This window comes from Marmota marmota, unplaced genomic scaffold (assembly GCF_001458135.2).
Source record: "Marmota marmota marmota unplaced genomic scaffold, marMar, whole genome shotgun sequence".
Classification (NCBI taxonomy): Eukaryota; Metazoa; Chordata; class Mammalia; order Rodentia; family Sciuridae; genus Marmota; species Marmota marmota.
In genome coordinates this window covers 15,032,165-15,049,979 of record NW_026000108.1, presented here as the reverse complement: position 1 = coordinate 15,049,979, position 17,815 = coordinate 15,032,165, and the positions used below count along the sequence as shown (strand labels likewise).

The following is a 17,815-nucleotide window of genomic DNA, read 5'->3' as shown; positions in this document are numbered from 1 at the left end:
AAATCATATATATATATATATATATATATATATATATATATATGTGTGTGTGTGTGTGTGTGTGTGTGTGTGTGTGTGTGTATACATCTAATATTTGCAGTACTTACACTGGTAAGCAGATGTTTCAGATGATCATTTAGGGAAGGACCAACTATGACACTTAACTGCACCAAAGCACACAATCCTCTTTCAAACACTTCATCATCTGAATGGACCTTTTGGGTTGGTTAGTTGGAGATACGGAAGCAGGAGTGAAAAAGAAGGAAAAAAAAAAAAAGGGAAGATAGGTTAGCAAAGGGCAAACAGGTAGGGGAAAAAAGTAAGATTAAACATTTAAAATTAAAAGAGAATAATAAAAAACAAAATTTCAAAAATAACTTTAATACAGGACTTCTAGAAGCAAAAACCAAAATTATCATCATAACTAAATCATTAGCTAAAATACATCTAGCTTACAGAAAGACTAATTTGAGGTTCACTACTTCCTCTAATTACTCAAAATTTCCCTGTGTACACAGTTAGTACATCTTCTAAAGGTGTCTTCATAATCATCTGGCCTTGAATAACAGTGGCCTCATTTTGTACATACAGCAAAATCACAGATTAAGGACTACTTTGCATATAATACAGAAGTAGGGGGAAGGCATAAAATATTCTATGTTAGAGTTTTCTCTTTTCTATCATGTGATTTTTAAATTAAAAGCACAAGGAAGTAAGTGAAAACATACCAGAGCTGCCTTTAGCACAGGAATTAATCTAGGTAGCAAAGGAATAGCCTTTTCAGGAGCTCCTTTGACCAAAAGTAATTCTCTAAAACCCTCCTTTGACACAAAGGTATATGGATGTTTCGTCTCTCTCAGACCCTGTCAAAGACAAAAAAAAAAAAAAAAAAAAAAGATAAAAGTTTCAATACCATTTTGCTATACTAATAATAGAAAAAATTAATTTTACTAGCCTAAATGAAAATCAAAAGTAGGGAGTCAACCACACTGGCCTGTGCAGGACCCAGGCTCACAGTAGGCCCAGGTCCACCCCTCCACCTGTAGAGCAGATACCCGCCTGAGGCTCTGACACAGGACCACCTCTTCTGACCAGCAGACTTCTGTGGCAGCACACGCCACACCCAGACAACCCACTCCAGCCCGTGTGGGACCCAGGCTCACAGTAGGCCCTCGTCTACCCCTCTACCTGCGGGGTAGACACCTGCCAGAGCCTAGCCTCCGGCACAGGACCAACCCCCCACCCTTCTGACCAGCAGACTACTGAGGGAGGTCAAGCCCAATGGCCCAGATCCATCCACACTGGCCTGTGGTGCTGGACCCAGGCTCACAGTAGGCCTGAGTCCACCCCTCCACCCATGGGGCAGACACCCATCAGAGTCCAGCCTCTGGCACAGGACTGCCTCTTCTGACCAGCAGATTACCATGGGAGCCCAGGTCAGGCCCAGATCCGTCCACACAGATTTGTGCAGGGCCCAGGTCCAGGGTTGGTCCGAGTTCATTCCCCTCTTCCTGGGAGCCTAAGCCTAAGCCACTTCCATCTTGGAACACTGCAGTCATGGCCATAGCCTTCCCCACACAGTAGCTCCTAACCTTTTGACAGCAGACAGGGCATAGAAGCAGCTGCGTCTCAGAGCAGGCATCCCAAAGGCAGTGTGGGGCCCATCCCTTTCAGCCCCATCTCTGTAAGACATTGCTTCCACCTTGGGGCACCTTAAACTATTATCTCGACTATTGCCGCCACAACCTTTAGATGCAGTAGCATACATTGAGGGACACCAGCAGGGTCTGGAAGCCCAACATCAAGGTACAAACAATCTGCACAGGTACTACAAGAATATAGGAAACAAACTGTAACACCTCTGATCTACACTGCAAGAAAGGAAGACAAATAGATAACATGAAAAAACAAGGGAGGAAAGTGCGCCAAACAAACCAGCATACTATAATAACAGAACCCATGGACGGCAAAGTTGATGAAATGTCAGAGAAGGAGTTCAGAAGGTTCATAATTGAAATGATCTATGCATTAAAGAATGACCTACATGAGCAAATACAGGCAAAAGTTGATCACTTCAACAAAGAGATAAGAGAGCAAATATAGGTAGCAAAAGATTATTTCGAGAGAGAGAGACTCTGAACAATCAGCAGTCAGAAATCCTTGAAATGAAAGACACAATAAATCAAATAAAAAACTCAATAGAATGCATAACCAACAGACTAGATAACTTAGAAGAACGTCAGATAATGAAGACAAAGTATACAATCTGAAAAATCCAGTTGATCACATGGTGAAGACGGTAAGAAACCATGAACAGAACATCCAAGAATTATGGGACAGCATCAAAAGACCAAATCTAAGAGTTATTGGGATAGAGGAAAGCATAGAGTTTCAAACCAAAGGAATATACAATCTCTTCCATGAGATAATATTAGAAAATTTCCCAAGTATGAAGAACAAATTGGAAAGCCAAATACAAGATGCTTACAGGACATTAAATGTACAAAATTACAACAGATCTACACCACGGCACATTATAATGAAAATGCCTAGCATATAGAATAAGGATAGAATCTTAAAAGCCGCAAGAGAGAGGAATAAGATCACATATGGGGGAGACCAATTCGTATCTCAGCAGATTTTTCAACCCAGACCCTCAAAGCCAGGAGATCATGGAACAACATATACCAAGCTCTGAAAGAAAATGGATGCCAACCAAGAATCTAATATCCAGCAAAACTAAGCTTTAGATTTGATGATGAAATAAAAACCTACCATAACTAACAAAAGTTAAAAGAATTTACAACTAGAAAACCTGCAATACAGAACATCCTCAGCAAAATATTCTAAGAAGAAGAAATGAAAAACAATGATAAAAATCAGCAGAGGGACGTATTATACTAAAGAAAAATCTAATCAGAGGAGAAACCAAGTCATGTTAAATACCAAAAATAAACGAAAATGGTTGGGAATACAAATCATGTCTTAATAATAACCCTGAGTGCTAATGGCCTAAACTTACCAACCAAAAGACATAAACTAGCAGATCGGATTAAAAAAAAATCCAATATGCTGCCTCCAAGAGACTCACAGAAAAAGATATCCACAGACTGAAGGTGATGGGTTGGAAAAAATCATACCACTCACATGGACTGCGGAAGCAAGCAGGTGTTTCCATCCTCATGTCAAATAAAGTAGACTTCAAGCTAAAGTCAATTGAAAAGGACAAAGAAGGACACTATATATTGCTCAAGGGAACCATACACCAACAAGACTTAACAATTATAAATATACATGCCCCAAACAATGAAGCATCTACATTCATTAAACAAACTCTTCTCAAGTTCAAGAGTCAAACAGACCACAAAACAATAATTTTGGGTGACTTAAACACATCTCTTTCATCACTAGATAGATCTTCCAAACAAAAGCTAAACAAAGAAACTACAGAACTCAATAATACAATCAATAACTTAGGTTTAACTGACATATATAGAATATTTCATCCTTCAAGGAGAGAATACACTTTCTTCTCAGCAGCACATGGATTCTTCTCTAAAATAGAACATATACTATGCCACAAAGTAACTCTTAGCAAATATAAAAAAGTAGAGATATTATCCTTCATTCTATCAGATCATAATGGAACAAAATTAGAAATCAAAGATAAAATAAGAAATAAAAGCCACTCCAACAACATGGAGACTAAATACTGAATGAACAATGAGTTGCAGAAGACATCAAGGAGGAGATTAAAAAATGTTTAGAGGTGAATGAGAACACAGATACAACATATCAAAATCTCTAGGATACTATGAAAGCAGTTTTAAGAGGAAAGTTCATTGCATGGAGTTTATTCCTTAAAAGAAGAAAAAGTCAACAAATAAATGACTTAACATTACATCTCAAAGCCCTAGAAAAAGAAGAACAAATCAACACCAAAAGCAGAAGACAAGAAATAATTAAAATCAGAGCTGAAATCAATGAAATTGAAATAATTTTTTTAAAAAATTAATAGAACAAAAAGTTGGTTCTTTGAAAAAATAAATAAAATTGACATACCCTCAGCCATGCTAACTAAAAGAAGGAGAGAGAAAACTCAAATTACTATAATATGTGATGAAAAAGGAAATATCACAAAAGACACTACAGAAATACAGATTCCAAAACCAGGCAAAGACACACAAACAAAACAAAACAAAACTTTAGATGCAAAAATTCTCAATAAAATTCTGGCAAATTGAATACAAAAACATATCAAAAAGATCATGCACCATGATCAAGTGGGATTCATCCCAGGGATGCAAGGTTGGTTCAATATACGGAAATCAATTAAATGTAATTAACCACATCAATAGATTTAAAGATAAGAATCTATATGATCATCTCAACAGATGCAGAAAAAGCATTTGACAAAATACAGCATCCCTTCATGTTCAAAACACTAGAAAAATTAGGGCTAACAGGAATATATCTCAACATCATAAAGGCTATCTATGCTAAGCCCCAGACCAATGTCATTCTAAATGGAGAAAGATTGAAGGCATTCCCTCTAAAAACTGGAAAAAGACAGGGATGCCCTCTTTCACCACTACTATTTAACACAGTTCTTGAAACACTGGCCAGAGCAATTAGACAAAAGAAATTAAAGGGATACCCCTAGGAAAAGAAAAACTCAAATTGGTCTATTTGCTGATGATATGATTCTATACCTAGAAGACCCTAAAAGTTCCACCAGAAAACTTCTAGAACTAGTAAATGAATTCAATAAAGTAGTAGGATATAAAACCAACCCCATCAAGCAAAGGCATTTCTGAATATCAGTGACAAATCCTCAGAAAGGGAAATGAGGACAACTACCCCATTTGCAATAGCCTCAATAAAATAAAATACTTGGGAATCAACTTAAGGAAAGAGGTGAAAGATCTATATATGAAAATTACTAAAAACTCCAGAACCCTAAAGAAAGAAGTCAAAGAGGACATCAAAAGATGTAAAGATCTACCTTGCTCTTGGATAGACAGAATTAACATTATCAAAATGACCATACTACCAAAAGCACCATACATATTTCATGCAATTCCAATCAAAATCCCAATGACATTCCTCAAAGAAATAGAAAAAGCAGTCATGAAATTCATCTGGAAAAATAAAAGACCCAGAATAGCCAAAGGAATCCTTAGCAAAAAGAGTGAAGCAGGTAACATCACTATGCCATATCTTAAACTATACTGCAGAGCAACAGTGACAAAAACAGCATGGTATTGGCACCAAAACAGATGGGTAGACCAATGGTACAGAATAGAGGACACAGAGTAACCCATAAATTAGACAAAGGTGACAAAAACATGCATTGGAGACCTCTTCAACAAAAGTTGCTGGGAAAACTGGAAATTCATATGCAACAAAATGAAATTAAACTCCCATCTTTCACCTTGAAAAAAAAAGACTCAAAATGGATCAAGGACTTAGGAATAAAACCAGAGACACTGCATCTAATAGAAAAAAAAGTATCTCTATCATGTGGGATTAGGCCCCAACTTCCTTAATAAGACTCTTTTGGTGTAAGAATTAAAATCAAGAATCAATAAATAGGATGGACTCAAACTAAAAGGTTTCTTCTTAGAAAAAGGAACAATCTGTGAAGTGAACAGAGAGCCTACATCTTGGGAGCAAATCTCTACCCCTCACACATCAGATACAGCACTAATCTCTAGGGTATACAAAGAGCTCAAAAAGCTAAACACTAAAAAAACACATAACCCAATCAATAAGTGGGAAAAGGATCTGAAAAGACACTTCTCAGAAGATGATATACAACCAATCAACAAATATATGAAAAAATGTTCATCATTAGCGATTAGAGAAATGCAAATCAAAACCACTCTAAGACTTCATCTCACTCCAGTCAGAATGGCAGCTATTATGAAGACAAAACAACAATAAGTGTTGGCGAGAATGTGGGGGAAAAGGTACACTCATACATTGCGGTGGGACGGCAAATTGGTACAGCCAATATGGAAAGCAGTATGGAGATTTCTTGGAAAATTGAGAATGGAACCACAATTTGACCCAGCTATCCCTTTCCTTGGTCTATACCCAAAGGACTTAAAAACAGCATACTACAGGGACACAGCCACATCAATGTTTATGGCAGCACAATTCACAAGAGCTAAACTGTGGAACCAATCTACATGCCCTTCAATAGATGAATGGATATGAAAATGTGACATATATATACAATGAAATATTACACAGAAATGAGAGAATAAAATCATGGCATTTGCAGGTAAATGGATGGAATTAAAAATAGATAATGCTAAGTGAAGTTAGTCAATCCCAAAAACACAAACGACGAATGTTTTCTCTGATATAGGGAGGCTGACTTCATAGTGGGGTAAGGAGGGGGGAACATTGGAGGAATAGATGAACTCTAGATAGGGCAGAGGGATGGGAGGGGAAGGGAGGGGGTATGGGGCTAGAAATGATGGTGAAATATGATGGACATTATTATCCAAAGTGCAGGTATGAAGACACGAAATGGTGTGAATATACTTTGTACACAACCAGAGATATGAAAAATTGTGCTCTATATGTGTAATAAGAATTGTAATGCATTCTGCTGTCACATATAAATAAAAAAAATTAATTAAAAAATGAAATAAAAAAATCAAAAGTATAATCATTTTTCTAATCATATAATTTCAGTAATTTTACATTTCAATTACACTAAACTATGGAATAAAGGACACACACAAAAGAGGGGGAAATCTCTACACACAGAAGGAAAGGAAAAGAAAAACAGTAAGAAAAATGATAGGATTAGGATTAATTGAAAGGAAAAGAATGAAGAAAATAAAGGAACCAAGAAAAAAATGTAGGACAAGAAGAGAAGTCAGAGAAAGGAGAAATGGAAGGAAGGGAAAAGAAAATTGAAAAGAGAAAGAAGCATATGAAGAACACACTAGAATACCAAAATCATTTTATATCTATTCCCAAATAATATCTGAAAGCCAGCAAATTAGTCTAAAATGTATGTTTAAGCCCTCCTACTTTATGTATGCCTATTAGACCCCTGTCTTTAAAATAATTCTAAACTTACTTATGAGTTCCTAATCCACATTTCCTTCATATTTAAATATTTTATATTAAGATATTCAGAAGCCAAGTCTTATACTGCAAGAAGCACTATAAAATTTCAAATGTCATTTTGAACAATGGAATATAAAATAAAAATATGGTATAAGCTTGTGTAGATCATTTCTCATGATGCCTCTCACCCTAAATGCACTAGAAATAATTACACAGTACTATTTCATGATTTAACTAATCACTGTAAATCAAGATAAAGAGATATCTTTTTTCAAAAACATAAAATATAGAAAAACAAAAAAAGCAGCAACAAAACTCCTTCAGTTTGACTAATTATACATGAACTGAATAATTATAACTGGCTGGAAAGTCATCATTTAAAATATTAATTTTCAACTGATTCATCCTTTACACCTAACTGCTTTCAGTGATCTACCACTCCCTTTCCTCAACACTACTGTGCTTTTGAAAACTATGCTGCCAAACACATAGGCATCATTTTGAACCATAGGTTTTTATCTTCTTAGAAGTACCTGTATTCTGTTATTGTAGAGATGAATCGCAGGTCAAGAGCTCAAGTGGGTTTCAAGGGTGGTTCTTCTATACTACTAACCAATTACTAGGTGAGTAGAAGGGAAAGACAAAATTCTACCCAATACAGAAATAAAAGCTTTGGTGTTGGATAATAGGCATAAACAGGACTGACTTTATGTTGTCTAAAGTCAGAGTACCTTTAAGGACTTCCCAAATCAAAACATTCACTGTACCCTGTGATTTGCTGTAATACACAAAGATATCATAAATTTTGAATTGTCTAAAATACAGTTTGCTATTATATATAAAATGTTTAAAGGTCATTTTAAAAACCATGAAAACATCACTAATTCCTTAAAAATTTTATTATCAAATTAAAAAAATGAATTTCAAAATAGGGTGCCGCCCCCCAAAATAGACTGCTTATTGCCTATAGCTGTAACAGCATGAATAAGCCTAATCTCAGATCTTGGAAAATATACTATTTATAATACCAAAATAATTCTGTAAGCAATTATAAATTAAGAAAAGCAAAGTCCTATTAAAAACAACAGGGAAATCTTCAGTAGTAAGTCCACTTAAGAAATTAAGTGCAAATGGAAAACTAGAGGAACTATAGATTTTGATGTTTTATTATAATTTAAAAATCTCACAAAGCAAAATTATCTACTTTTTCTGTCCTGCTCCTACTTGTTCCTCCCCAGTTTTTACAGAAAGTGCAAGTGTTTCTTTAAAAACAAAGAATAAAGAACTTGTGTTCACGCACTGTCATGTTTTCACTTATGATATTACTTACTACTAGACTTATTTTATACAGATGGTATTACCTGTTTATACTAATATCATCGAAGTTCTAATATAATAATTTGCTTTTAACAACAACAAAATGATCCTTGACTCTTAAATATGGCAAGTTACTAAGTTTAAATGTCAGATAATTGGTAAATTAAGTTCTCAACTTCTGATTCAAATTCTAGGAATAAAATTCACAGGAGATATGTCCATTCACTTGAAACTAAGACTCAGTCAGCTTTTTCCCTGACCCAGATGTTAAATTACCTAAGGGAACCCCATCAGAAGATTTTTAAAAATCCTTTACAGAAATCCCCTCCATGATATTCTCCTTGAAATTTACAAATAGATCACACATCCATAGGTTTCTCCAAATGGACTTTAAGGTAGTCAGTATCAACTCCCTTAGAAATGCACTATACTAACACAACTGATTGTATAGAGACAGAACCAGCACTTAAGTGTCCAACGTCATGTCATTTAAGTTTCAATTCCTGCTGTCCTTCTTTAACTAGTACAAAAAAAAAAAAAGAATCTTTCTAATTATGATTCTATGTATTTTTGTTTCTTTGAATTGAATATGAATATTTCAACCAGTTATCTACAAATCCCCATTAGACTAATTTCATATTTATAAAGCTGGTTAATCAATTTCTAATAAACACACGACAATCCTAATAACTTCCTAAGGGAGAATAGTGTTTTAATGTCTATTGTTTGGTTCTTATTTCAAAAGTACAGAATGAGATTTACTGAAAAGCTATAATATAGCATGTAATTAATGCAATTTTCAAATATTTTTCCCATAAATATTCAGGAGAAATGAAATATTTACCTCAGCTAAAGTAATAAGAAGAGGATCAAATGGAAGGTTTTCAGGAGGACAGTCCCAATGTAGTCTGTGTTTTACTGAACCATGTACCAATCTAAAATACAAAAGTCAGTGAAGGTAACAAGGAAAATATAAATTATGTATTAAGCAGTGATCTTCTAATATATATATTAGAAGAGTATAATCACATTAGAATTATCTACTTTTTCCATGATATACACCTTGGCATATCATAACTTTAAAAGTTATTACAAGGACATTTTAAAAAATAATGTCTATAATCTTGCAAAGTCCTATTCTTTCAGAAAAAATTGTTTGGTAATTCCATATTTGTTAAATCTACAATTATGGTATTTAAGTACGTTACTATTTATGAATCTTAATACAAATGCTCTAGCAGATTATCTTTCAATCCAATTATAACAAAATAGATAACATATAGAAATGAAAAATTCAAATGTATAATAATTAGGAAAAGTAATGATTTATAAAAAAATCTTGTTTTTCAGATAGAGATCATTTAACCCTAATAGTAATAATTTGAAGGCAAATCAGGTTTAGTCCTTGTTAAAGAGGTGAAATAATAGCCCCTTCAGGTTTACAAAGCAGAAGCCCCTGAATTATAGTATCTGCTGCTCCCCTCACTTTTTGACTGCTATTATTGAGGCATAACTGATACACAATAAATTATACATAGTTAAAGCACACGATTTGATAAATCTCAGTAGATGAACATGCTCAAGAAGTCACTGCCGCAACCATGACCACAATCTTATTAATCACCCCCACATATTTCCTCACAGTTTTTATAATGGTCTTGATTTCTTGGCTTCTTCTTTAGTGTTATTTTTATATTAAGCAAGAGGCAAGAGGTTCTATAATGCTACTTGAACATTTTCAGCAAAACCAATTGTTTGGTGGGAAGAGACACTTAAAAACCTTGAAATGGGGTTTAATTCAGAATTCAAATATGGAATAATAACAAAGAATTGAAAAACATATCTTGAGCTTATTTTCCACTCAAAATTTGAAAATACCATTTAAAACTAATTTTTTTTTAAATTATAAAACCAAAAGAAAAAATATTACTGTGACTAGCTTTTCCACAATGAAAATAAAATTTTCTATCATCAAGATCAGGCTAAAATATATGTACTGTGAAGAAATGTAGCAGGAATGATATGCAAAGGAAGTAAAAGCAGCCACATGGACTTATTAAGAATATTACTTCATTAAATTGTCAACTTTCACTTTTGCTCAAGTGTATAAATGCTTGAATTGATTATTTTAAAAGTGGTTCATTCAATTAGGTGGTAGTTTACCACAGAACTCTGTAATTACATTTTAGAATTAAGGTTATCTTGAACATGTCCAGGGATCTATATCAATTCAACAGCCAGAGTAATACATCATCTTTATTTCAACCTTGAAAGTTAAAACTTTCACTATGTTTAAACTGAATACAGTATTGATTTTAGTCAATTATTTTGAATAATATGATCAGTTATAAATTGTACTGATTTTACCTGCAAGGAATACCTCCTTTAGAGTAAATAGCTGAGAATGCAGAAGGAGCCCTTGTCTGTTCACCAAACTGAAATGAAACAAAAATATTTCTATCACCTCCACTCTGTAATACCCAGTAAATTTTAATCCTGTTGAAATGAGAAGCAAATAGACACCGTGACTTTCAGAACACTGTGGAGGTATTATACATGCATCATTAACATTCAGTAACAGAAATGAAAATACTGTCACTCCTGTCCCATCAACAAAGCGCAGTGCTTTGTGTTTTAAGCCTCTAACATGTTTCAGAAGGTTTGAAGGTGGCTGAAACCATATATGGATTGACAGGTCTTTCTACTCTCCCTGACTCTGCCTTTTCAAGGTGAAGGTTGCAACGGAGAAGGGGTGCTAAATACAGGGAAATATTTGGTTTTAGCCACGAATATATCTCCCATTTGCTCTCCAGCAAATACAGATGTTGTGTGTGCTCAAAGAATCTGTAGAATTTCTCCAAATTGGCTTTAGGCTTTTATTAAAAAAAAAAAAAAAAAACCAAAGAATTAGCTTGCAGGCAAGGAGAATGACAGAGACAAAGCTCATGCAAGAATCTCAACAAACAGGGCTGGGGTTGTGGCTCAGCGGTAGAGCATTCACCTAGCATGTGAGAGGCCCTGGGTTCGATCCTCAGCACCACATAAAAATAAATAAAATAAAGGTATAGTGTCCAACTATAACTAAAAAAATTAAAAAAAAAAAAAGAATCTCAACATATTTTCGGCTGAACCTTCTTAAGATTATATAACTTCACCACCTTTCAGTTTGCTATTATCTTAATAGATGAGTTCTACACCTACTTTCAAATAATGTATGAGATGACCAATCACAACGAATTAAACAATCACAGCACATATAATGTCAACATTAATAATCAGTGACTCAAAGAGAATTTAGGCACAAAATATTTTACTACATAGTACTTTAAACATAATCATATGAAACATAGTTACTAAATTACAAAATCAAATGTATTAACATATATTAAAAATATAACTGATTTTTAAAACATCATATGCAGAAATGTAAAAATAGAATGTTTTCAAGTTACTTATTTGATTATTTGAAAGCAACTTTAAAAACTTTAAATTTCTTAGCAAGAATTATATCAACATGAGTGAAACCCTCCTTCTGCTGTGAATTATTACTCAGAATGTGAACTAAGCTTTATAACTCAATCCTTCATTTTAATTTAATTTTATATCTCAAGTCATTACTTGTCTTCCACATGTTTTTCCAGAGGAAAAAAGAGCTAATTCTAAACTTGTACCCTGTGCTACTAAAGCATTCTGAAAGTTATCCAGAGTCTTCTCTTTACTAGTTTTGGACTAGTGATGATAGGGCATACCAAAGCTGACTAAACTAGCTCAAAAGAAACAGTGGAAACTTGGGACAACAATCAGAATGGCTCAACACTGACAGGCAAAATCCTATTACCTTTACAAAACTACCAATTTAGGAATATTTATTGTACTTACAGGATTAATTGTTTTAGGGTTAAGTTTATCACTTGGTCGAGGATGAAGTTTTTTTGCAGATTCTGGAGAACCTATTGATGATGAGGATTTGCTTTGCTGAATTGTAGTCCTCTGCTTTACTGGTGTACTTGAGGATGTCCTTTGAAGATAATTACCTGGAAAAAAAAAACAGAAAATCAATAAAAAAGAGAATATAATAGAGTCATCCTACATCCATATATAATGTCTTACTAACAAACTTGGTCTCTCCATTTAAAAAAGCAAAGCTGAGGCAGGGAAGAACACACATAATCCCCAGTACCCCAGGGAAAAAAAGAAAAACAGCAAAGAAAAGTTCTGTACCTGTCACCCTGTTTCTCAACTGCAAACCTCCAGGGCATTCGGATTTCTGCATAGCTTCTTGTTTATTCCTGCAAGTAAATGAAACTTGATTTTGAAATATGTTTACCTGTTATCAACATAAAGACCAAAACAGAATGGAATAAAAAATACAGTAGAAGACACTCAAAAAAAAAAAAAAAAAAAAAATTGGTGCATAGCCAAATGCCTGAAAAGACTAATGGAAAAAGATCAAATTATGTCAATCTTAATGGTTTCAATAACTGCAAAATAAAAAAAATCTGCAAGAAACAAGAGGTATAAAACAGTTTTCCATATAAATTGTCAAAATATACCTTAAGAAAATCAACTGTAATATTCTGCCCACATTAGAAAACATATACTAAGCCTCTAAGAGGGGTGGCCTCTCCATCTTCTTTGGCCTCTGTAATTCCTAAGTTCTAAATGTTATGGCTTGCGTATCATGACCTACTTCTTCAGTGACATAATGAAGTCTTCTACCCAATGTTCGACAAGTTCCTTATGCCCACTTAAACTAGGTTTGTCACACTGAAGTTATAAATCCTTTTTAATTCAATATACTACCAATTTTCTGGTTCCAGACAGAAAAACTTAGGATATTCACTATCTCCTTTTCCGTCACTTCCTACACTCAACCCTATGGATGTGATGAATATGTGATGAGGAAGACAGGGCTTTGGGCTCATAACTGGATCAGCATCTCAACTCCAATTACAAGATTTATGAATTTAGGCAGATTATTTAGCATCCCTGGGCTTTGACTTCTTGGCCTATTAAAGGAAAGAAATAATAAAACCTTACCAAAGCTGTTGCGAAGGAATTAATAATGTTATACATCAAGTTGCTCAGCCAGGAAATACTAGTTCACTTCTCCCTCTTCTATGGTTCTGTTTCTACTGATGGATGGGGTCAAAGGTCCTACTCCAAGAGTTCCCATTTAATCCAACCTAATCATTTCTAAATCTGTTCCTCAAGCAAGGAATAAACACACACCTCTCCAGACTTATACACCCAACTGTCTGCTTGAATTATAGGTCTAGCTCCATTCCCAATTTCCATGTAGCCTTTCCTAATCTTGGTTTCTCAAATGTACACTTCTATGATACTTGATTTAAACACTGTTTTTTTTTTCTCTTCACTATCTACTTTTCCCTCACTTCCATGACACTACTTATTCTTCCATTAGTAAACTTCCCAGTTTAGGTGTTTAAAATAGTATAGTACTTTACACTGCCCCTCAACTGCAGTATAAGAAGTTCACTTCCCTCAAAGTGACACAAACAAATCCTCTTACACTTCCAAGTGACAGCTTTCCAAATATATAAGGACACCATTTTTTTTAGAAGTTTTTATTGGTTCTTTTTAGTTATACATGACAGTAGAACTAATTTTGACTGTTTGTTTTTTGGGGGGTTACAGGGGATTGAACTCAACCACTGAGCCACATCCCCAGTTCTATTTTTTGTATTTTATTTAGAGACAGGGTCTCACTGAGTTGCTTAGCGCCTCGCTTTTTGCTGAGGCTGGCTTTGAACTCATGATCCTCCTGTCTCAGCCTCCCAAGCTGCTGGGATTACAGGCTTGTGCCACTGCACCCAGCAAATTTTGATATATTTATACTCTTTAGTTTTCTCTTCTTCAGGATAAACAAGAATGCTTTCTTAAATAATTGCTCACATGAAAATGATTTTAATCTTCTTGACAAATTAGAAATCTTCAAAAAGACAAAGCTCCATGTAAAAAAAATTAGCCAAATAATATTTCAAACATAGTGTATCAGCTTAAAATTCTAGGCACAGATAAACAAAAGAAAAGACTATTTCTGCACACGGAATAATTTTAATTTCAGTTTTTTTAATTGAATACACTGACTACATTCTCATCCCACAAGCAGCAGGCATCTTTTTAATACCCATGTTACCTTCATCCTCAAGGCATTTTCTACTAATATGATAATAAAAATCTCAGATAATATGCTAAAATAAGCTAAAGATTTAAATATGTTAACCTACTATGACAGCTCAGTGACCACTCAACAACTACTTACTATTGTGCCTGGCCTCTGTTTTAAGAAACTCCTGGAGGGAAAATAATATGATGTAAGATTCTATAAAACTTTTTAATTGGAAATAATTACAGTGATTATACTAAGTGTTGATGAAGTCTAAGTTAATAAACATAAAACAAAGAAATAGTTGCACATTGGAAGTATTATATAAATTTTAGCTATTATATTATTTTCATTACAGTGGTATGCTGTAGTTATGAAAAGCATCCCCCCAAAGTCCATGTGTTAAAGACTTATTCCCCAGTACATAGTGCTACCTACTAGAAGGTGTTAAACATTTAGGAGATGGAGGCTCAAGGGAAGGAAGTTAGGTGACTGGCTAATTGGCACCATGCCTTTGAAGGAAATCTCAGGACTTCAGTCCCTCCTCTTTCATTGTGTTTGCTTCCTAGTTGACCAGAAATGAACAGGTTTTCCCTACCAACCATTCCCTCTATAATGTACTGTCTAACCAAAGGTCTCAAAAGTAACAAGCCAAACAAACATGGACTGAAACCTCCAAACCTGTGAGTCACTATAAAACTTTCCTCTTTTTAAGCTGATCATCACTGGCATTTTGTAACATTAAGCTAAGGAAAAGTTGTGTACACATGGTACACAGTTTTTTTGTTGCTGTTGTTTTAGTATTATCATTAATATTAATGTGACCACTGTGACTAAATATCTCCTTCTTTTTAAAAACTTTGGTTTAACACCTTGGGCTACATCAATTTGATGATCCAGTTTAATTTCAATTTCTTTTTAGGGAAAATTATAATAGCTGCAGGTTGTAGTGGCGCATGCCTGTAATCCCAGCAGCCTGGGAGATTGGGGCAGGAGGATCCTGACTTCAAAGCAAGCCTAGGCAAAAGCGAGGTGCTAGGCAACTCAGTGAGGCCCTGTCTCTAAATAAAAATAGGGATGGGGATATGGCTCAGTGGTCAAGTGGCCCTGAGTTCAACCTCCAGTACCCATGCCCCCCCCCCAAAAAAAAGAAAGAAAATTATAATAGCTATCATAGCTTAAAGAGATGATGCACTACAAAGATGCCCACCCACAAACATAAAAATGATGCACATCTTTAAATCCTAACTAGAAACTCTGCAAAACCTTTTTGTGGAATTCTATAGCTGAATTTCTATCTTCCTTTAGGTAAAAATGTTGTTCCTGTAAAAAACTAATGGTAAAGTACTGCTTTTTATTTTGAATGAGTTCAGAGCCACTGAAACTCTTCATCTGAAAGACTTAAAACACACTAGAAAATTGAGCTTACAAATTTTTTAAGTATACCAGACAATTTTATGTGTAACAAATATACTTAATGTAAGTTTCAGCAAACACACACACAAAATGATGCAAGTTTGTATGTATACTTTCATAATATCCCATGTTACATAGTTTATTTCCAAAACACTTACTTCTTCACTTGCTTAACCTATTACTTTAAAAAAAAAAAATTAGTTGTCGATGGACCTTTGTTTTATTTATTTATTTATATGTGGTGCTGAGAATTGAACCCAGTGCCTCACACATGCTAGGCAAGTGCTCCACTACTAAGCCACAACCCTAGCCCCTAACCTATTATACTTTATCTTAAAGGCAAAAAAGTATGCTCAGGTTTTTTTTTTTTTTTATTTATGTTGTTTGTAAAAGAAAAATGCTTAGTTCATCTTACCCTCAACAAGTCTTTTGGAGGATGTTGTAAACTTGTAGAGGGTGTTGTAAAGCAGTAGTGATAGGGAGAGAGGAAGAAGTAAGAAATATTTTTTGTTAGAAATACTATCAAGGTCACCATTCATTTCATTCTTTTACAAAATAATACAAAGATTCTAAGTAGACATTAAAATCCATAAAGACTCTAACGTGGAACACCTAAACTATGTCACAAAGACAAGTAAGGAACCAACCACTGCTAAGTCGCATTTCCCTTAGGGGACCTTCAAGGTACTGAGGGCACCTGTAGTCAATGACAGGAAAGCATACAATCACAGTTTTGGAACAACTCAAATACCCTATCTCTTTCCATACGTGTACTTTCTTCCCCCACCCAATTTTTGAGACAACTGCATTAAACTGTTTGCTACATTCTCAGAGACTGAGGCCACCTTTTTTTTCCTATTAATTCTATGTCTAGAAAGTTCCAAAAGTTTAATAACCACCCCCCACACACACACACACACATACACAAATACCGTAAGAATATCGTGTTGTTCCATCTCTAAAACTTCTTCAAAACTCAAAGCACAGAGACACATAACCCGCCCTTTCTGCCATAAAATAAATCCTGAACATCCCCATCACCACCACCACAACCATCCACTTCCAAATAACCAACCCAGTTCAAGGCCGTGGTGCTGTCAATGTTAGAAAATGAGCAAGTCAAGAAGAAGACAGGTTAAAAATGCGGGGAGAGAGAGGGAGCCGGTTTGGGTGAAGACCGCTCCCAGCCAAAGCGCGACCCCAGGAAAGGCAAGGAGCGCTCGCCTCGCTCAAAAACTTGAGGGTCCCTAGCAACGAGTCCCGCGAGGCCAGCAACAGGCCAGTCGGGAAGCCGCGCCCGGGGCCTACAGTTCCAGAGCCCGTTCCTACCGCGCCTCTCTCCCGCCGCGATCCACACAGCGCAAACCCAAGTGGGGCTTCAGCCCAGCGCTCTCTCCCCAGTACCAACAGCTCAGTGGCCCGCTGCAACAGTTCGGGCAAATGAAGCTTTACGCGGCGGCCCTCGGCGCCGCGCAGTGACGTCAGACGGACGCTGCGTCCTCTAAGCCAATGGCTAGAAGGCCACTGTGGCGGCCTCCGTACAGGGTTGCCCAGGCAACCCAGCGCCGCTAGTACAAAGGTCGACTCCGGAGCCAGAAGCGCTGTCCCTGGTGACGAATGCATCAGAGACATTTTCTAAATGAGAGTTTCAGAGAGCAGAAGAGATGACAAGCTCCAGTCCCCTGACCTCCAGGCTTCTCCAGGTCGTGTGCTTAACTCAGCTTCTCTCCAACACCCAGTGTTTTCCCACTATCTTGCCTTCAGTTCTCTTGAGAGCTGAGGACCGAACTGTCCCAAAGTCGTCTGCCTGCCGGGCTGTGGAATTTCATTTAGGTCCCTGCCCTATCCAGCTCATTGTAC

General features: G+C 35.7%; 1 protein-coding gene across 8 annotated transcripts in view; it reads right to left on the bottom strand.

Moving 5' to 3' along the window:
- Pacrgl (parkin coregulated like) overlaps positions 1-17,440 on the bottom strand; it is a 51,626-nt gene extending 34,186 nt beyond the window's left edge. For 5 of the 8 annotated variants that reach the window (XM_048784271.1, XM_048784270.1, XM_015481986.2 and 2 more), the window contains exons 1-7: positions 17,285-17,440; positions 12,631-12,698; positions 12,289-12,443; positions 10,777-10,844; positions 9,254-9,344; positions 729-863; positions 108-215 (exon numbers count right to left, since the gene is read on the bottom strand). In XM_048784271.1, the coding sequence (XP_048640228.1) occupies positions 108-215; positions 729-863; positions 9,254-9,344; positions 10,777-10,844; positions 12,289-12,443; positions 12,631-12,682 (609 nt within the window). In that variant the 5' untranslated portion in view covers positions 12,683-12,698; positions 17,285-17,440. The other 3 variants (XM_048784267.1, XM_048784268.1, XM_048784269.1) reach the window with 3 other exon arrangements.
- Positions 17,441-17,815: the final 375 nt, after the last annotated feature.